Source organism: Gopherus flavomarginatus, chromosome 6 (genome assembly GCF_025201925.1).
Source record: "Gopherus flavomarginatus isolate rGopFla2 chromosome 6, rGopFla2.mat.asm, whole genome shotgun sequence".
Classification (NCBI taxonomy): domain Eukaryota; kingdom Metazoa; phylum Chordata; order Testudines; family Testudinidae; genus Gopherus; species Gopherus flavomarginatus.
The window spans coordinates 104,042,503-104,064,889 of NC_066622.1; the positions used below are offsets into that span (position 1 = coordinate 104,042,503).

A 22,387-nucleotide genomic window follows, 5' to 3' on the forward strand; every position below is an offset into this window, starting at 1 on the left:
ATTAGCACTCCCTAAAAAACATGTTTATAGTCACCTCAAATGTCTATAAAACTCCATCATTTTTCACTGAAACCAAATTTGCTCAAAGGAAATAGATTCCAAAACAGTTTATGGAAGCTTTTAAATTCATTTGCTTTAATTTCTGCAGTTTTATCATTTTTCTCACCACAGATTTTGATCCTGTACAGGGATGAAAACTGGAAATTTCTTTGTCTCTCCCTCTTTTTTATTAATATTTATTTTTATTATTTTAGATGGATTACAAATCTGGAATAACTCATTTTTGAGGATGTTGCATGTTTTAGAAAACTGTATATAGTAGCTAAATATGACCTTTGGGGACAGGGCTGCCCAGAGGATTCAGGGGGCCTGGGGCAAAGCAATTTCAGGACCCCTTCTATAAAAAAAAGTTGCAATACTATAGAATACTATATTCTTGTGGGGGCCTGGGGCAAATTGCATCACTCACCCCCCCCCCCACTTGGGTAGCCCTGTTTGGGGAAATAAGCACAGCGCTAGGGTTATAATGAAATTATAATCAGAAATGTCAGCAACAGTTTGAAATTATTTTTCCCTTCCCCTGAGCCTCTTGCACTGGACATAATGCTGTATTGCAACACCTTGTTACTGAAATGTACATTTGACCCAGTGATCCTATACCTGGAAAGCATTTTGACAGTCATACAGCATCCAGCAACAAATTGTTCAGTTTAGAGGAGTAAAAATCTAGAGCTGCCACTATGGATCAGATTCCAAAGAGTCTCTCAAACCCACATTTCCCCTTAACTTTGGTGGTAATGTTGTGACTGATCCAAGGGCAAAATAAAGCATGAAGACTATTATATTTTATAAAGCTGCAGTGCCAAATTCAATGTTTGCTTTTGGGTTGTTTTGTGCCATTCGAATAGCACAAAGAGTTTAGAGCACTCTGGACAATTAGGGCAACAGCACCTAGAATGAGAGGCCCATTATTGAATTTAACTTTCCAAATTTCTGCACATAGTCCTAAGCCTGGATAAAAGATTTTTGTTCCCCTGAGCGCGCTAATATCTAACATGGAAGCCAAAGAACAGTTTCTCTGTAAATGTGGGCACACAAGACAGGAATGCATATTATGTTGTAGTCCCTTCTGTCTGTCTGCTCCATTCTGGTGAAGGAATTAATGTAATAAGCCAAAATTCTGCTCAAGAAATCCCAGGCAAGGGGTTAAATTTATGATTCTGGGGAGCAAGAAGCCATTTGGCTCCCATTTCTGGCTGGCTGGCTGGCAAATGGGTAGCAAAGTGCTCGGATATATTTCCCCTTTCATTCGAAAGCTGTACATCACCTTGCAGATCCAATCAAGTTTCAAATGATATTAGAAAAGCTCCAGCTACATACCCAAAAGCAAGCCACTTTGCCTCCCTAACCCTTACCCCCCATATAGGTATCATTTTAGAAAAGTCAACCTGAGTTGACTACTTCATTTTGAAGTAGTGCACCCAGCATTCAACATTCGAAGCACTTTGCCTCCCTAACCCTTACCCCCCATATAGGTATCATTTTAGAAAAGTCAACCTGAGTTGACTACTTCATTTTGAAGTAGTGCACCCAGCATTCAACATTCGAAGCAGGAAAAACCATAAGATTAAGATCTGGTCTACTCTAGGAAATTAGGTCGGCTTAACTGCATCTGGCCGGGTTTGAAAAGTCCACACCTCTGAGCCATATAGTTAATCCAAGCTAAGTCACTGTGTAGACACTGCTAGGCTGCCAGAAGAACCCTTCCCAGGTAGTGTCTACACTGAAGTGGTACAGCAGTACAGTGCAGTGGTGCAGCTGTGCTACTGTAGCATTTTAAGTGTAGACAAGCTCTAACTTAGCATTCACGTGCCACCTTTTTTTCCAGGATCTGTATCTATGGTAGCAGATGTCTCAGTAGCAGTAGAGGATGGACATGTAGTTCCACCAAGTGGAAATGGAGAAGACAGAGTCATTAAAAAAAATAAGGAAGATAAATTCTTAAAGCTTTGATCGCAGGAAACAGAAACAGATGCATCTATTTTTGGTAGGAAAATCAATTACACAGGTTGCTGCTGAATGTCACAGTTCCAGAAAAGATTGGTACTGGCAGCACAGTAAATAAAGGCAAAAAACTACAACAGAAGTGAATTCCAAAAAGTACAAAAAACTTTGAATTGAATTCTAATGAGTAATGTTGCAAAGAATGACCCTTTTGTTTTCTCAGATTGCCTCACACCCTTCTGTCATAGAGTCATCTCCGCTGAAATAATTGTGGAATTCGATTAACCACTAAACCAGTGATCACCTGAGTCTCTGTATAAACAAACTAAACAAAGAATGCTGAAATTAGAACAATTTAAAATTAATGTGGCACACATTAAGTGAATTAAAAGCTGGCTAAATGATACGTCTCAAAATGTAATTGTAAATGAGGAATCATTGCTGAGCGGGTGTGTTTCCAGTCAAGTACCATAGGGATCAGTTCTTGGCCCTACACTGTTTTACCAATGACCTGAAAGAAAACATAAAACCGTCACTGGTAAAGTCTGCAGAAGACATAAAAGTAATGAAGAGGACCGGTCACTGATTTAAAGTGACCTGAATTGGTTGGTAAACTGGGCACAAACAATATGTGTTTTGATACAGCTAAATGCAAATTTATACACCTAGGAACAAATAATTTAGACCACACTTATCCAGTACAGGATTCTATCCTGGGAAGCAATGACTCTGAAAAAGATTTGGGGGTCACGGGTAACATCAGCTGAATGTGAGCTCCCAATATGATGCCATAGCCAAAAAAGCTAATGTGATCCTGGGTTACATAAACACAGGAACATTGAGTAGAAGCAAAGAGATTATTTTACCTCTGTATTTTGCTGTAGGAATTATTATGGGGAAATTCTATGGTCGTGGAATCTATGAATTTACAACAGTTGAGAATTTGGCCCAACTTTGACTACAGCACAATGCAACCCATTCTTTATCTGCCTGACCATACCAGACAGAAAAAGGAAAGTTTATTTTAGAGAGACTTGGGCAGCTGGAGTTAGATATTTTGTGTGCAAAGCTTTCCAAAGAGAATGAGGAAATTAGCATACAGTCCTGGTCTGTCCCATGACCATCTTTCCTTTGGCATACCCAATTTTTGTTCCCATGCCAGCAGGTGCTTATTGTGCGTGTTTACTGCCAGCTCTGCTCCTCATGCTAAGTCAGAATCACAGTGCAGGTTCTCTCTTGGAAGTTCTAACTCTTGTTAAAGTTTTCCTCAGAGGCAGTCCAAATTGCACTTGTTTGCATAAATGTACCTTACAACAGACCCAGCAAGACCTGTTGTATTGATCAAAAAATCCTACATTTTCACTGAAAATCTATCAATGGATGCATATTCAATACACCATCAATTATAAACTAATTGGATTTAGAATAACGCTTCTCTCTCTAAAAACAGCAAAGAATCCTGTGGCACCTTAGACTAACGGACGTTTTGGAGCATGAGCTTTCATGGGTGAATACCCACTTCGTCAGATGCATGTAGTGGAAATTTCCAGGGGCAGGTATATATATGCAGGCAAGCTAGAGATAATGAGGTAGTTCTCTCTGACCCTTGTTCCCCCCACTCCTGCTGTCTGGCTGATGTGTCTGTATATTCATGTGTTCTGCAAAATTGCTTGGCAATCAGATGGTAGAACAAATATTCAGAAATCAGGACTGCCGCGCATACTTCAGGACAGATGACAAACCTGTTGACTTTATAATGAGTGCTGACACACACATCACCTCTCATGTAGCCAGTGGGGAAACAGGAAATGACTCTGATACAAAGTGAGAAAGAGGCAAATTATTGTAAAAGGAAACTAGTGCTTCTAAACTTGCTGGCTGTGCTGAGGCTGCATTGATGTAAAAGTCAGAACAAGCTGCAAGAAATAAACAAAACCAAACTGAATTTGTATCACACTTGCCTAGAAGAAGTCTGAATCCACCATGCAAGCAATGACTCCAAATGACATTTTAAGCCAACAGAATGTGAATGTTCTATGGAATCTGACATAATTCAAGAATATATTGCATAACCAGCTGACTGTTGCATTCAGCCATTGTAGTGGAGACTACCAGACAAAAAAATTCCAGAGTTGAAATGCACTTGAATATACTTTCTCACTGTAATTTTTTTTTTAATTTTTCATATATCTGGTTCTAGAATACTCAAGAGTTTCACTTAAAAGCTAAGATCATGATTCTATTGCAAGCTGTAAAGGTTGTTGATCTATTTCATTTACTGCACATGGTTTCCTTCTCAGCCTTGATTTTACCAAGTCTGATTTAGCTGAATTCATTTATCTGAAAATAGGCCTGCAAGGGTAGCCTTGAATTCTTAGTTAAAAAAGGGTCACTCTTACTTTAGTGTGTTAATATCACATATATTTAGGTTTACTTTTTCTGTTAAATTAACTGTACATTTCAGTAACCATAAATGAAAAAGTATAAGGGGGTAGCTGTGTTAGTCTGGATCTGCAAAAAGCAATAGAGTCCTGTGGCACTTTATAGACTAACAGAAGTTTTGGAGCATAAGCTTTCATGGGTGAATACCCATTTTGTCAGATGCATGTAGTGAAAATACATATGCAGGCAAGAATCAGTATAGACTGATCAGTATAGACGCAGGTATACTGCATCTGGATATTTCCACTACATGCATCTGACGAAGTGAGTATTCACCCACGAAAGGTGCCCCAAGACTCTTGTCGCTTTTTATAAGTGAAAAACTAAAATCAATGTAGTTTTAAAAAGTGCTGGGCAATACCAGGTCTGTAGAATACTTAGTTAACTTAGTTCATTCAAACTTTTAAACTCTGAGAAGTGTAACATTCTGAGTTGGGTAATCAGACCAAATTGAAACTATAGCATGACAGGTTCAGTAACTACTCATTTTGATCATGATGCTACAATCATTTATGCACAAGCTTAGCTTTACACACAAGTAATCTTACTGAGTTCAGTGAGATACTCACATGCGTAAGTGTCTGCAGATCAGAACTTTGGTTTATAAAACTGAGTGCTAAAAACACAACCCAGAATGTTAATTCAAATCTGTATTCCTTTGAAAAGACAGTTGCAGAACTAATATCCCAACATTTTTGTAGGTGCAGTTGAAAGAATAAAGAAAATCAGAGACTATGCATTTGTACACTTTAATAACAGAGACGATGCAGTTGAAGCTATGAAAGCCTTAAATGGGAAGGTAATGCTGAACTAGTAGCATTCATATATTGGTGTCATACAACTGTATTTGCTTTTTTGTAATTGTTTGCAATTTATGTAATCAAATGTCAGCCTTTTGGGAGTTCACAAACTATTCATTTTGACTATTTACCTGCATAATGGGAAACTGGTCACCTAAATCACATAGTCATGTTCTGTTCTGACTAGATGCAAGAAACAGAATAATGAACAAATGACTAATACTGAATAAAAGGTCACAAAATCTCATGCTTGCACTTTGAATACCTTTTCCTTATATGTCAACAAAAAACAAGGCAATGTGCAATGGTCAAACCAAAACAGCTGTTCAGAATTCAAAGATCTGTAAAAGCTGTTTTTTCCCCAGACTTCAGCCAATTTTAATGCCATATACAATTTTGAAATTATAATGCAATAACCAGGCCTTAAAAGTTATTAACTATTTTATTATTTTCATATGTTGCAAATATTGTGTATAATTTATATAATAGTATTACACATTTATCATGGGGTGTTATTCATCCCTCTTTTATTCCTGCTTCTACTGAGGAATCACTACAAATGCGCCAATTCCTTTCCAAACACATAGGAATAGCATCTGCTCTGATGAGTGTACAGTTTAAAAAAGTGTGTTAACATAACCCCAAATTACATTAATGGGAGCTACACACATATTAAAAATGTATTCCTGTGCTGAGAACATGACAGCAAGAGAGGAAATTCAGGATCCATGAATTCAAAGATATGAGATATTTAATCCACACCCTCTATAGACTCTGCATTGCCACTGAATACATGCTTGCTAAGAAAATAAATCCATTTGCCTCTGGTAAAACAAACAGTCATTGATCCGGTATAATACAGCTCAAAAACTCTCTTCAGAGAGACAATTTTTCTTGTAATTGCAGTGCAATTCAGTCTAGAAGCTGAATAAAGCTATATAAAGCCACCTTATGCATGTACAAATATATTCCACATGTTCTGAGGTGTGCAATCAGTATCTTGAACATCTGTCTTGGGAAAATAGGTAATGCAGTCACTTTTTCATTGAAGGGTGCTGCACTACAGTACCTCACTGAAAAATTGCATGAAGCCCATTAACACATGTTTTGCACCACCTGTTGGAATCAACACTGAAGATGTGGTACTTACAATTAACATCACAAGGAAAACTGACTTCCATTTTCATGTGCTCATTATTGTTTTCAGGTTAATATAAATGGTAATATTTGGGTTAGGGAAGGGGCAAACAGACCTTGCCTAATTTTGAACCTTCTCAGAAAGTGCAGTTTTAAAATGAGCAGTTGATTGAATTTACACATTACTGTGGGCAGAAGAGGAGGGTCTGTAAGGTTATGTCTACACTTGGAGCTGGGGTTGTGATTCAAATAAGCCTACTTAGCTGTCAGAGAGCTAAAAACAGTGGTGTAGTCGTAGTAGCACAGGCAGCAGTGGCACAGGCCAGCATCTTGAGTACCGACCCACGAGGTCCAGGAAGGTTTGTACCTGAGGCAGCTAGCCCACACTGCCACTCTCCACTGCCTGAGCTACGGCGGCTGCCCTACTATTTTTAGTGCACTAGCTCCTTGGGAGCTAGCATGAGAATGTCACTGGGAGCTGGGAATCACACACTCTAGCTCCAAAAACAGACATAGCCCAAGTTCCTCTAACCTCACAGCAGCTGCAGGCAGAAGACGAGCAGACTGCCATGGTTCACACATTTTGCAACAGCAGCCAGGGGCCGTCTTGCCTTTCTGCCCCTGGGAACATGGCCTCACTGCAGAAGATTCTCAAACTCTTTCAGTCACCCCACCTAAGTAGCGGTGGTTAGCAAAATGCAGAACTTGGCTGGGCTTTTACAAGACAGTCATTATGATGTTGGATATTGTACTGCATTTGTGCTTTCCTTGCATTTTTCCATGCATTTCTCCTTGTTTTACAGATGCTGGATGGTTCCCCTATCGAAGTGACATTAGCAAAACCAGTAGATAAAGACAGTTACGTTAGACACACCAGAGGCACAGGGGGACGAGGTACTGTGCTACAAGGAGAATACACTTACACATTTGGACATGTGTATGATCCTGCCACAGCCTACCTTGGAGCTCCAGTCTTCTATGCACCTCAGGCCTACGCAGCTATTCCTAACCTTCATTTCCCTGCCACCAAGGGTGACCTCAGCAGTAGGGGCATTATCCGACCTCCATCTATTAGAGGTAACTCCAGCAGCTATGTCTATGGCAATCCAGAAATCTATCTTTGAAATAGCTTCCTAACTAGAGTAGGAGGTAACTTTATTAAATCAAATATCCATGCACCACATTAAAGCTATGCATCCATGCATCACATTAAAGCTGGTTCCACTAAAAAGTTTTTAAAAACTTGAGGCATACTTGAGCAGTTTTAACTAGATGGAGAAATTAGCATAAACCACCTTGGATTATATGAGTTGAAGCATACCCCCATCACTCAGGCACTTCAGAGTCCTTCAGAGAGGACCATAAGTTGGGGCTGCTCCTAAGTCTTTAATGATCTGAGGAGTGTCCCAAGGTCATTGTCCAATGGTTCCTCACTATGAAGAAACTGCAGCCCACCCTTCTTAGGAGTTCCAATTGCTAGCACTGAAACATTCAATAATCTTCCTGAAACACACAGTAGTCTCCCAAATTTCCTGCTTTTCTCAGCTACTTCCTTTTTACACCTACCACAATCTCCATTCACTGGGACAGACTTATGCATATAGCCCAGCATTCTATAATTCTGCATAGCCTCAGGTCATGCGTCCTTTTAAGAAAGTGACTGAAAGCCTTCATACACTGGAAAATAGCCACAGTTTTTGGAACCTCTCCTTTAAAAGGGGATGAGAACCTTCAGACAGGCTAAGCAAACAAAAATATATATAGACTCCCTCATCAGCCCAGGAGAAAGCCGAAAGTCTTTTAACAGTCTCTGAATTACTCTTGCTCCAAAATAAACAAACCAAAAATCCTCCATTTTGTCCCAGGAGGGAAAAAAACAAACAAAACAAGAGTTTTCCACTCACAGCAGAACTCCTTGCCCACAGCTGGCTGTTGATTCAGTCCCAGAAGCCTAGCAGTTCATTTTCTCCTCTTTTCAATGGCTCAAGGCTGAGTTTCAGGGAAACTAACCAGTCCCAGGAGATTCAGTGCTCTGTGTATTGACTCTTATCTCCCCACAACCAGGACATTTTCTAGTCAGGCCATTACCCAAGTTATTCTGGGGAGCAGCCATACAGCATCATTACAGGGAATGACAAATGAACCTCCAAAACAGAGATGAAAACAAGAAAGTGCTTCACACTGTGCTCCAAGAAGTGGCCATAAGCACTGGCAGATTACACATTCGACATTAAGTATCTTTTCAAGTATGTCGACTACAGAGATCAAAACTGGGGGTGGTTTTGTTTCACTATCTTGTTGGTTGGGTTTTAATTTTGTAACACTCAAATAGTTGGTAGTTCAGTCTGGGGTCCTATTATGTCTCACCGCCACAGATTTGGATATATAGTTCCAATTTTGATCTATCACAGTGTAGACAAAACATTAACTATTTAACATGATAAAAGGTCATGCTCCTTAGCAGAGTTTTTGTTTTGCTATGTTTCCTGCAACAAAACAAATTAAAAAACAGTCTATCTGAATGGATAGTATAAGGGATTAGTAAACTTAATTTTGAAATTACTGGTGCAAATGTGTGGTGACTAGAGAGGAGCCTGAATGAAACCTTAGATCCAAAACATTTCCAAAACTAAGGTGTGAATATTACATAGGCCCACTTACTTTATAATGGGCTTAATTAAATTTTGGGGTGTTCAAAATCCAGATCTTCTCACTCATTTCTAGTAGTGACTGAGGCCATGTCTACACTTACAGTTTTGCAGCGCTGGTAGTTACAGCTGTGTTCGTACAGCTGTGTAGGGCCAGCGCTGCAGTGTGGCCACACTGACAGCTACCAGCGCTACAGTGTGGCCACATTTGCAGCACTTGCAGCGCTGTTGGGAGTGGTGCATTATGGGCAGCTATCCCAGTATTCAAGTGGCTGCAACGTGCTTTTCAAAAGGGGGGTGGGGTGGAATGTGACAGGGAGCGTGGAGGAGACAGACAGAATGGATTTTTGGAGTTGACACTGTTCTCAGCTCCCTGCCTTGCAAGTTCTAAGGACTGGAAGACACACAGTGCTTACCTTCAATCATTTTAAAAGTTCTAACTCCCTTCCCCCACTCCTCTCTCATTCACTAAATGCAAATTATGTACTGCTAAATACCCGTCAGAACAGATAAGCAACTGCTCAACACGGACTTCCCCCTCCCCCTCTGCCGTGTGAGAGTGCTGTTTCTCTCTTCAAGCAAACAGCTGTGAACATTCCAAAGTAATTCCCCTGCTTGCCTCCTCTCGCTCAGCAAACAGGAGCTGTGTTTGTTTTTTAAATAAGCAGTTTGGCTGAACTCCGAGCTCTCCCTTTCTTCCGGTTTGTTGTGGACAGGAATTCTGGGATAGCTCCTTATACCCCGGAGGTCAATAAAAGCGCTGGTGGGCGTCCACACTTGCTGACCAGCGCTAGATCACCAGCGCTGGAATCCCTACACCCGAGGCTCGACCGGGTGTACAGCCAGCGCTGCAACCAGGGAGTTGCAGCGCTGGCAGTGCTTTGCAAGTGTGGCCACATCCTAAATTGCAGCGCTGTAACCCCCTCACCAGCGCTGCAACTCTCTAGTGTAGCCATGGCCTGAGATCATTAACAGCTGACAGCAGATTGATGTCCTAAGTGAAATCAGATGGTGTTCTCAACCCATTTCCAGGTAGAAAGATGTCCTAAAGAACACAGTTCTCAGTCTGAAGTCCTCAGTAGAGTTGATGAGGACTGAATTAACTAACCTAATCTCTAACCCCCTAGAAATGATCCCTTCAGAGAAAGACACATTGGCTCATTGGTATGGTTTGGGAAATTTGCACTGCTACTGCTCATGCTTTAGCTTTACTGTACATATATAAATCTAAAACTCACAAAAATTACATTAGAAAAATGTGTCAAAACTCCCAAATCACTCAGTTCACATTTCCTTAGTATGGTCTCATTTGTTAACCTCCTAAATTCCCAAACAATCCTTCTGAAAGGAACCAGTTCTAATGTGAGAAAATGGTCATTAGTCCAAAGAATGGGGGGAAATCTATGTATTCCAACTTCATTAAAAATCTTAAATTATACCAATGGGCAGTAATCAATCTAATTTTTAACTGTCCCTTTACTCTGCAACTGTAAATCAGGTTAGAAACATGGCAAAAAATCAAAAGTAATCTGTGCATGAATTCAATGGAAAGTTAAGCCTCGTGTTGACTGAACAGAGCAGAGAAGATGGGAAAGTCAGTCAGAAGCAACTAGGACATGCCTTCTAACTAAAACATCTCAAGGCACTTTAGGAAAACAACTTAAACAATGATGGGGTAGAGATCTGGTTTATATTGATTAAATTATTGATAATCCCATAGAGAAGTGATACCATAGGAACAAGGACAATCTTAGTTATATACTGTAATCAATTAGAAGATATGGTGAACCAGGAAACTAATCTGCAATGAATTTTCTAAGGAAACTATGCTGCTCTCAGCTTGCAGCCTGAAATTACAGGCACTAAACATAAATAAATGCCCCAAGAAGTATTATAAAAGCCAGAATGATACAGTTGTGTAGATACTAGCTCTATATTCATGGTATTATTATATTTTCCTCCAAAGGTAATAAATAAACTTCTCCTTGTGAGCTCTACTTCATGGTGACTAGTGTGGCCTGTATTGTGCAGGAGATGAGACTAGATGACCATAATGGTCCCTTCTGACCTTGAGTCTTAAGTCTATGAGTGTGGTATGAATCTGCAGCAGTTCTCAGTCAGTCAATGTTCCTACCCATCTTCTTATCAGAAATCAGTGAATGGGGCTAACTTTTCCATTACAGTAAGAATCAGGGTGATTTTCCGGTGATTTGATTCAGTTTAATGCTTCTTACATTCCTAGAAATTTACATGAATGTACCTGTAGGGGCTGCGGGAGTTAGAGGACTAGGAGGACGTGGATACTTGGCTTACACTGGCCTGGGTCGTGGATACCAGGTTAAAGGAGAAAAGAGGGGAGAAGACAAACTCTACGATCTTTTGCCTGGAATGGAGCTTACCCCAATGAACCATATCGCTTTAAAACCACATGGAATTAAACTTGCTCCTCAGGTAGGTACAATAAATTAGGAAAAATTGCTCTAGTCAGACATATATTAGTCTTTTTTTTAATGCTTTCTGCAATACAATAGATTTAGACCCAGTTTGAATAGTTACTTATTTTGAAAATGCTGATAGGTGATCATGAGTATGTTCACGCACTGATCTGCTCACCTTTGAAAGAGACATTACAGAAAATAACTACAAGTTACTATTGTTATGCCTAAAGAAGGGTTCTGCTGTTTTAGGACCTGTTCCAACTATTCTTGAAGATTACACAAGTTGCATTGAAGTAACTTTTACTATCACTTCAGCCCCAGAATATCCTTGGGAGGAGCACTAATAAAGAGATATCTGCTCAGAAATTATTACTGATATGTTTTATTTTTAAAAACCACATTTATTTTAGGAAGCAATGAAAAAGACTCGTTAAAACAGAAAAATATAAAGAATGGGGTCATATTAAAAAAAAGTTTCTGCTTTCCACAGCATAATCTATTACAATATTAACACTACATAGCTAGAGACCTCAAACTATAATAATCATTCCAATATGGTAACAGAATAAAAAATTGTGAATTTAAACATGCCCTCAGTTCTCAGCATGTCAGCTCCCATTGACTTTCATAATTTCCATGAGCGTTACATGCCAGATCCGAGGGCCGAACTTTATGCATATTGTATAATCAAACATGAAAGACTACTGCTGAGACTACTGCAGTGAAGCCTCCTTTTAAAGTTAATGTACTGATCCAATCATTTAGTCCTTGACAAAGGCAGAACTCCTATGGAAGTCACAAAGTTATTTAGAGGTAAGACATGCAAAACTGGGCTCAACACAGATAACAAATTTGTTGAAATTAGAGAGGGGCTCAGAACAGAATCCCAGATCAGAACAAAATTCCCCGGAATTTTGAGGGTCTGGCCTTCATGATGAGCACACTCTCTCTCTTTAATTGGGCAACACAAAATTCTCAATTCAGACCATCCTGAATTTTGGGGAAGTTCTGGATTGGATATAAACTTATTGTTATTAATACTGAGCATCACAGTAGTACCTACCGCCTAAGGCTGGTCACAAATTTTCAGCCAAAACTATTTTTCAGTGAAGAATTAGATTTTTGACTAAATGTTTTTTTGCAAAAAAATTTCTGTTCTCCGTAGAAAACTCTGATATTTCATCAAAATATGGAAGACCTGAAAACCTAAACATTTCAATTTAAAAATAGCACCGCAGTGCCTGACAGGAGGCATAGTTCGGGTACCTCATGCTCTCATTGTCCTTTATAGACTGAGCTCCCTGGTTGGACGATATCTTCCATGATGCACCAATGAATATCACATGGTGGGATTTATGCTACTAAATCACTTGGATGTTTTTGAAAATGTTGCCCTTGATATTTAAAAGTGACACTGCTCATTATAAAAGAGATCTTTTAATTAGTCCACGAAACAAGTAGTATAATGCATATTGCCTCTAAAATACGGTTGAAAACTTCTCTCTCTCCAATCACAAGTATGACTATGTGAGTCTCCTGTGAATCCTGTGTCCCTGTGCCCAGACACTGTTCTTAAATAGTTATAGATGAATTATCTCCAAAGATTTTAAGGCTATACAAGAGACAACCTGAACTATAACTGATACTGACATTTATTTAATATGAAAATCTTCCTGATAAAGCTGTTTCCTTAGGAACATACAAAATGTTGTCACAGGGACAAATTCAAAGGTGGGTTTAAGTGAATCTAAGCCTGGGACACTACTTTGGTGTAATTTATACTTTCTTCAGTAGGTAAATTATACCAGTTGAGCAACAGTCTCACTGAGAGAACATCCGTGCCCAAACATAGAACTTACACTCCTTTTCACATCACTTCTGCATTTGGCCTACTGAATCTAAAAGATTCTAGGGTATCGTAGCTGACAGGCTAAGGAGTAAAAAAAATTGTTTAGAAGGAAAAACAATTAATATGCAGATATAAATTAAAGTAACACACACACACACACATACACACACAATGGTAGGATAGAAGAAGGTATAAATTACAGTAGCTTAGATTCCCCTTTGAATCTGGTCAATATTATTCATTAATCTAGGTCCATTTCAGAGAGGCCCTTCCAAATTCTGTTTCCTCTCCCCAGCTAAATTTTTAAATATATGTACATCTCACATGGGATTTCAATACTGATAGGACATCTTAAAATGGGCGTAACCAGCTATTCATAAAGTAGCTTTGGACTGTGGTGGCTAAATATTTTAAAAGCAGCTTCTAAAATTTTGCCAGTAATTTTTCATATTTAAGATTCTGCATGTGCAATTTTTCATATCTAAGTTCTTGCATACACAAACATTTGCCCTTTTGCACACAAGCTGCATGAGAATCAGGTAGCTTGGTATACATGAGAATCAGGTAGCTGCCTAACTACCCAATTTATGAACAACTGCCATTTGCAAACTCAAATCTGAATATTTTATGCAAATAAGAATTTAAAAATTAAATTGAACATATGTAAAATTTTAAATGTGAAAAATCACTAATGCAATTTTGATGGATGGATTGTGATGCCTTGAAAAACATAAGCTTGAGAGTCCAGAGCAGTACTATAAGTATGAATAGCCTGCACACATTTATAAAACAAAGATATCACATTAGAAGAGAGATGTTCATGTGGATAAATCAAATAATAGAATCAGGAGACTTTCCTCTATGACTTTTTGAAGTCTATTTACTGCCCTGTGCCTCAATTTCCCCATTTATAAAGAAATAGAATTAATACTTTTCCAGCTAAGAGGAGAGCAGGGACGTAAATTTACTAGTGTTTGTAAAGCACTTTGAGCAAATTTAAGTGCAAATCATTACAACACTGAACAAACAGTTTAGAGGAGGCAGCCTTGATGAAAATTTAACTGGAAAAGTCCTGATAGTCTTTTGTGCAGTAGAGTGTTTCCATTTTAAGGTCACTGAACATGGTACATGGTAGAGCTACTTGATCAGGATACACAAGTGAATGAGGACAGACACAGCAATTGTTTTTAGGCAGCAGGTTGCAACTTTGTTAGTGCTCTTCTCCAGTGTTAATCTTTCACCAACCTTGTCCCACATCTCCCAATAACTGGCATATATGTGGGTTCAGTGAAAGGTTTACATAGCTCCTATTATATAACCGATAACTCAGAGCAGACTCTCCACTGCCTGCCCCAAGAATTCAGCTTGCTTTGCTGAGCCTTCTCATCGTCCCCCGCTTTCCCTACAAAGGGGACAGAAGGTACCAAAGAGGGTCTGCACAAACTTATGTACCACTGCCATAACCCAAATCTAGTCTCAAACTCAAATCTAGTTTCCCTCTTGCCCATAGACCTGGGGTCCACCAGCAAAAGGCTTTTAGCTCTTCTGGTCACTGGCCCTTTGGCCTTCTGTCCACACCAGACACCGGCTTCGAGTTGCGATGAACTAACATTCACAACTTTCCTCGAATGTATTTCCTAAATCCTATACCTATTTAACCTGAATGTGCCTGCCCAATACTATGAGGAAGGCAAAAAATTCCACTAGACCAAAGCCAGTTTGGCCCCAGTGGGAAAAATTCCTTCCTGGACTTTTAAACGGGCAATTAGTCAGATCCAAAGCAACATAAAAACACAGTTCCTATATATATTACTATTAGGAGGGTGGCTGGGTGAGTTTAGCTAAACATGGGGCAAGAGGCCTGTACTGGGGTTTAAGTAAATGATTGCAGGAAGCAAGAACCAATCACCTTGCATCTCCCTTGTTGGCCGAAGAGCAGTGGAGCACCCAAGGGGATATGGGCCTTCCCCGTATACACGCCCCCTTTAATTCTAAAGCCAACTGGCAGCTTGAGGAGCCAGTCAAGATTCCTATCCATAAAATTGGTGGATGACATTGTCTGAACAAACAACTGGCTTGGGCGTCATTATTGGAGAGCTATGTAGAATAGTGAGCCCCTAGTAGAGCTCTTAATTATCAGTATTAAGACTGATTTGGGACACTCTATATATTCAGTGATTTGGAAGAAGGAATATAAAGTAGGGTAATAACATTTGAATACAATTATTTATTTTGTAGAATAACATATTGTGGAAGAAACTAACTCCACTTTCATTTAAACCCTCTCTTTCTTCCCCTGCTTCCACACAATGTAAAGGAAGAGGGCAATACCACTCAGAATTTCTCTTACAGACCAGGAGCATCAGCAAGCAAGTGGCCTTTGCAATAAACTGGACAGAAATGTAACATAACTAGGTTTTAGGCAAATAATTTGGAGAGGGATACACCCCTGCTATTCATTCACGACACACCACTACGCAGGAGAAGAAGCAGAGAAATAGTGAAGGATAATATAGTCACAATTCTTTAACAGATGTTAAAAATGCAGAATTCTGGAGCGCATAAATGGGGTAATGAATAAAAGTCAAAGGAAATTATTCCAATGCTGCATCAAAGTAAAACAGTTAATGGACTAAACTAAAAATACATCAGATTCAGTGTTGTGACAATTATCTTCATGAATTAATTGATTGTTGAACGTTCAGGTTGCTTATATTATTCTTAGATTTTATGACCCTTTCAACCTTCAAAACTTGGTGTGTGTGTGTGTGTGTGTGTGTGTGTGTGTGTGTGTGTGTGTGTGTGTGTGTGTGTGTGTGTGTGTGTAAACTAAGAATTTGTAGCATATAATCTACAGACGAAAACTCATGGAAAGCAATATATTTTTGCAGCAGGTAGGGCCAGAGATGGGCCAGAACATTAAAATGTGGTTGTAACTGGTATACATTTTTCTCTTATAGGTCTTAGAAGAAATCTGCCAGAAAAATAACTGGGGACAACCTGTTTATCAGCTTCATTCTGCAATTGGCCAGGACCAAAGACAACTATTCCTATATAAAATCACTATTCCTGCCCTTGCCAGCCAGAATCCTACTATGTATGTAACTATTCCATTTCATATGGTTTTTAATCAGTTTTTAAAATTTTCTATTTATTTAGCATCATTGCTAGAATTAACTACATAGGCCACTATTTATTTTAATTTTTGATTTGGAGAGGAAGGATAAAGTTCTACATTGAACAAGGAGGATAAAACAAAACATTAAATAGCTACTCATTCAGTATGCACTATCCATCCTGTCTACTAAATGAGGCAAAAGTCCTGTAGAAAAAATAGTATATGATCAGGTAATTAAAGGCTGTATCAAAGCATATGTATAAAGGAGACAAATTAAAGTTGCACAGGCAACCTTAATTCTAGAATTTCCTAACTTTTAAGTAATTGACTTTGCAACCTTAATAATGTTTGTTAAATAGTTTTTGCTGGGTAATTTCTTAGGATTTTTAAAAAGCAAATTGAATAAACAGAAATTCCATCAAGTGCCATCACATTGATACCCACATGGTTCATCAGCAGGTTTGGAACCTTTAGACCCACCTCACAGACTTCTGTCACCTGAGCGAATAGCAGTAGTGGGCTGTTATCCTCTTCATGAACCAGCACTAGAGCAGGATTCATCACACACTCTGCTAGTGGGTTTCACAGGTATTTGCTGACAGCAGAGGAATGGTGAGACTCAGGAATCTTGGATTCTATTCCCCAGCCCTGTAGAGGCTCCAACTCTTCTGCCTGTTCCCCTCAAGCTTGACTTTTTCTGCCTTGGCCCCTCCAACTTATCCCTATCCAAGGCTCAACTCTTCCCCACTAGCTACTCATCCCAGTCTCCTTATCTACCCAGTCCCAGTCTTCACTCCTCAGCCCTCTCATACCAGTCTCAGTCCCCTTGCCCAGCTAGCTGTAGTCTTCCCCCCTTCCAGGCTCAATCTCCCCCTACTGTTCCTTGTCTCCAGACATTTGTCCAGCCAGACCCAGTTCCCGCCCTCCTAGCCGCTTAATTAATCTGTCCCCCACACTCAGCCCCGATCTCCAGTCACCACCCTACCCTTATATATCTTGCCTATCCCCACTGTCTCACAGACTCTGACTTCCTCGTACAAATTCAGTGTCCGGCCACCACTGGCTGCTTGTCTCAGTCTGTCTAGTCAATGCCAGTGCTCCCCCTGTACCCCATTTCCTTGTCAGATCTGACCCTCCCTCCCTACAACTCCCAGTATCCCTCTCCCCCTGCTGCCAGCTTCCAGTCCCAGATTCCACCCCCCACACACTTCCTTGTGCCAATCTACTCCCTCTGGCCCCCCTGGTCCAGCCCTCGTCTCCCCTGCATTCAAAACCAGAAGTCTCTTCCTCCATGTTGCCTGGGCCCAATAGGGGAGGTGGTGACACTGAGAACATAGAAGAGACAGGCTCCATGCTCTCAGTTCTGGTACTCAAATACAGCCTGGCCCTACCATGACCAGCCTTTATAAAAGCAGAGCTGCAATTGCAGGGATAGTCATGCTCATCTTCTGACTGGAGCATTCCCAATGTGCAAGAAATCTTTGGTGAACTTAGCTGCAAAGCTCTATCAAGACTCTACTGAGCATGTGTGAACTGCAGTTTTTCAAAGGCTTTTTCACAGGGATGGCAAAAAGCAGATCCCTGATGCAAAGGCCACCATGACCGTCTGCCAAATTTCAAGCCCCTGCTCCAAAGCATTGCGGCATTACAGCTTTTCAAGAAAAGATATCCAGGATTTTTTAACAGTCAGCAAAAACTATATATTTTTCCATAAACTCAACTTTTGGAAATGGCTGAACCGTTTTTTAATTTTCCAAATTAAAAAAATTAAAATCAGTCTGAGGCAGACAACTAGCTTGGAAAATTTCAGTCCAAACAGTTAACATTTAGCAAAGTATAAACAAAGTACAATGGGAAGTGTTGGGCCAACCTTAATAAGAGGCCATGCCACTAACCCTGTCTATAATTATACCAACTAGAAATCAAATAGGGTATATTTCCACTGCTAACCTATAACAATATTTTGGATACATTTCACTGGGTCACACCACATCATGTCATCAAAAAGAATTGTTGATGAGTCATATTTAGCAAATATCCACTCCATATTTAAAAGTTACACCTTCAGTTTGAGGGAATTTGCAAAAATAAGCAGAAATATGCACGTTTTCAAGATACATGGCTTTTTTCCCTGTCTGAACCGTGAACTTCAGGCTGCTAATATTTTGTACTAGTGCATACACTAATATTAAGTAAGTGTTTTTCTTTTATAGTAGTGTTTTGCTCAAATACATATTCTCTCAGAATATCAATAATGCACCATTTTTCTATTTGATCAAAATACTTGACAGGAGGTATGAATTGTCAAACTGTCATCCTTAGAATAGGATGCGGTTTTGTTGTAGCCCTGTTGGTCCCAGGATATCCAAGAGTCAAGGTGGTTGAGGTAATATCTTATATTGGACTAGCTTCTGTTGGTGAGATAGACAAGCTTTTGAGCTTACTCAGAGCTGTTCTGCAGGGCTAGGAATTGTACTCTGAGAATTTGTCTACACTGCAGTTAAAAACCTCTAGCTGGCCCATGCCAGCTGACTCAGGCTCACCAGATGCAGGCTAAGGTGCCGTTTAATTGCAATGTAGACGTTCAGGCTCAGGCAGGAGCCTGGGCTCTAGAGTCGTGCAAGGTGGGAGGGGCTCAGCGCTCAAACTCCAGCCTGAGTCCAAATGTCTACATCAAAACTAAACAGCCCCCTGAGCTGTGACAGCTGGCATAGGTAAGCAACAGGTGTCTAATTGCAGTATAGACATACCCAGAGTGTCACAGCTAAACACATGGTAGAACAGACTAGCATTACTGACTCTTAACACCCCTCCAGTCATAGGGGGAAAGAAAGGGAGAGGGAAAACAAAGACATCTGTGGCGGGAGGGGTGGTAAGAGTAAGCGGGTTACAGCTGGTTTTGATAAGCTATAAATCCAGTATCTCTGTTCAGTCCATGGTTTTTAGTCTTGTAAAGTTATGAATTTAGACTCCCAGACTCATCTTTTGGAGGTGTTGTGCAGGATAAAGACTGAGAGGTAAGATATGTAATGATTATTTTGTGAAAAGTGTTCACCCATGGGTGATACCGTGTTTTTGTCTTTTATCATTTGAATTGATTTGAGAGCGTAGTGCTTGTCTTGTTTTATCCACATAGTTGTTTTGGGGGCATTGGATGAGACACATCACAAGTTGTGGTCAGCAGGTGTAGGGCCCATGGAGCTTGAAAGGTGCATTGTGGGAGTTTTTGATCATTGTAGCAGAGGAGGTATGTCTGCAGGTTTTGCATCTGTTGTTCTGGCAGGGGCTGGTGCCACTCTGAGTTAGTGTGTCCTGGTCTGTGAGGAGTTTGTGTCTGATCCTTAGAATAGTAAAAACAGCTAATGTTTTATGTCTGATTCACAGACATCCCTTCACACCTCCTAAGCTTAGTGCATATATTGAGGAAGCCAAGACATATGCTGCAGAATATACTCTTCAGACCTTGGGCATTCCGACAGAGGGAGCAGAGACTCCTGCTACAGCTCCTGCTTTTCCAGGTATGTGAAGGTCTGTACTGAGATGCTCTTCTGAAGATATATTTTTGTTAGCTACTTTATTACATATAGTGGGATTGCAGGCATGTTCAGATTCAAAACTACTGAATGGAAATGCACATATTGTCTATCTGTTTACACATCTATGTATCCATTCCTGTCCCCTATTTGTGGAGAACATAATATAATACTCTGGGTTATAATAGTTTGCTGACATAAGAATGCATGTTTTCAAATGATGTACTATGACTTCACTGTAGAATCAAGTGAGAGAGGATGAGAGGTTAAATTTTAGAGATGGGCTTGAGCTAAAAAGTTTGGATCTGGAGCCACATGAGAACTTCCTCAAATTTGGGAGTGTTTGGAGCTACAGTTTTGATTTGACCCACTAGAGAAATGAGGGCAGTCACTAAATTTAGGTCCTGATCCAAACTTTCCCAAAATTCAAAAGCATTAGGACTCATTATTCCAGTCTGGTGGCCCATTTCTGATAAACAGCTTTAATAACTAGCCAAAATGGCTAGGAAAATTATGGAAAATGTCAGGCAAAAACACAAATCCAGTTTATAGACACTGCATTTACACTGTTCTCCATTGTGAATGTGCTTCTGAGATCCTGGGAATGCCTTGAGCCAAACTGCACACGAAGCATGCATTAATCATACTGCTGAATTGTTTGCAGTATCTTGAGGATGGATTCAATAATATTATATATATATATATATATATATCCAGCTTCCTGCCACAGAAGTCCGCAAAAGCCACAGAAAAATCAATTCGTCTGGGTTTGTGAAGGCTTCCGCAGCATGTAAGCCAAATGGACTTTTTATGGAATCCAGTCCCACTTACTGCTTCATTATAATCTCTCCCTTTCTTTCACCCACTCTTTTTATTTGTCTTGGAAGCTTGACAAATACACGTACATTAACTTTTCAGCATGCAACACATTGACTTGCTGTTATATTTCCATAATTTTCTGCATATTAAGTTAATCATGTGGGGATAAATCTTGCCTTTAAATGTGTGTGCCTTCAGAGAAGCTCATGCTCATATGGGACTGGCTGGGCACAGTTCTCTGCTCCAGGCTTTTCAACCTGGCCCCTGGTGCATGGGGTTGCAACACTGCTCACATTTGGCCCAGCCCTCCTAATAGTCTTGTTGCTCTTGAACTCCACCCCAGGGGCCACATGCAAGTCCTTTCCACAGCCTCCCACCCAACCCCAGGATCAGTACCTGAATCCCTCCCTGGAACTTCCCCTTCCCGGGACCACCCATTTAAGCCTATCCCACTTGAGCCACTTGAAATGTTGGGGACATGTGCTATATAGCCATATGAAGCGCTATTTCCACATTTTCCCAAGAATACGTATTGGAAATCTCTCTCTCTTCTCTACGTGATGTTACTTATACACACATACACATTGTGTGAGGAGACTGTGGTAGTGATTAAGCGTGACTGAATGGTGGTATGCAATTCCATCATTTATACAGATTTCTCCTCATGAAACCTGACCGGGAACGTCCTTGTGTTACAATATATGTCTTGTCCTCCATATGCCAAGTGTGAAGTAGAGAATAGAGGCCTATAGTGACATCCTTAGTTTAGAGATAACCAAATACTGGGGGGGAAATCATTCAGCGAATAGCCCGGGTAGGGGAGGGGGGAAGAGGCGGAGTTGGGAAATGATGTGTTCTACAGATTAGCAGAGTTTTCATATATAATTAGCTATACCAAAATTGTCACTGTCCAATATGACTGCAAAGGAGAGGAAAATTATCATTTATAACAGCTGATTGACCCAGATGTCAGAACAAGTAAGTAACAAATATACTGTTACCATTGACAATGAAATCTCCACCTGTTTACATAATCGTATAGACAAAAGTCTGGTTATCAGCTATATCAGGTATATTTGCGTGAAAATGCATTTTTGTGTCTGTTTTTTTACTGCAGGATACACCATTGCTAATCCAGCTGCTACTGTACCAGCTACACAACTAAAACAAGCAGTGACGCTGGGACAAGATTTAGCACCTTACGCAACATATGAAGCCTACCCTGCCTTTGCAGTGGCTACTCGTAGTGATGGTTATGCAACGTTTTGAGAGACTATTTTGTTTTTTTAAAATCAATGTTTTCTTTTAATCAAGTGCAGCAAGAGGCTAGCTCAGTGTGATAATTATTGTGACCTCATGATTTTAAACTAATCTATTGGCCAGAATTAGATTTAGTGATAGTTTTATACGTCTAGATTCATAGTTTTACAATGGAACATATACCAAAACAAATTTTAAAAATCAGTTAAAAATCAATTTTTCACACTGGAAAAAAAATTACCTTTACCCAGGAAAAAGTTCTTAAAGGTTCTCAGGTATATATTACTGTGTGTGTTTACAAACAATAATCCATGCCAAATACAGAAATATTCCCAATTA

At 39.9% G+C, this 22,387-nt stretch overlaps 1 protein-coding gene across 2 annotated transcripts in view; it reads left to right on the forward strand.

Moving 5' to 3' along the window:
• Positions 1 to 22,057, forward strand: part of A1CF (APOBEC1 complementation factor) — a 36,234-nt gene extending 14,177 nt beyond the window's left edge. The window contains exons 6-11 of one of the 2 annotated variants that reach the window (XM_050959494.1): positions 5,148 to 5,245; positions 7,187 to 7,460; positions 11,274 to 11,482; positions 16,279 to 16,415; positions 19,821 to 19,954; positions 21,906 to 22,057. In XM_050959494.1, the coding sequence (XP_050815451.1) occupies positions 5,148 to 5,245; positions 7,187 to 7,460; positions 11,274 to 11,482; positions 16,279 to 16,415; positions 19,821 to 19,954; positions 21,906 to 22,057 (1,004 nt within the window). The remainder of the gene's footprint in view (positions 1 to 5,147; positions 5,246 to 7,186; positions 7,461 to 11,273; positions 11,483 to 16,278; positions 16,416 to 19,820; positions 19,955 to 21,905) is intronic. The other variant, XM_050959495.1, reaches the window with a different exon arrangement.
• Positions 22,058 to 22,387: the final 330 nt, after the last annotated feature.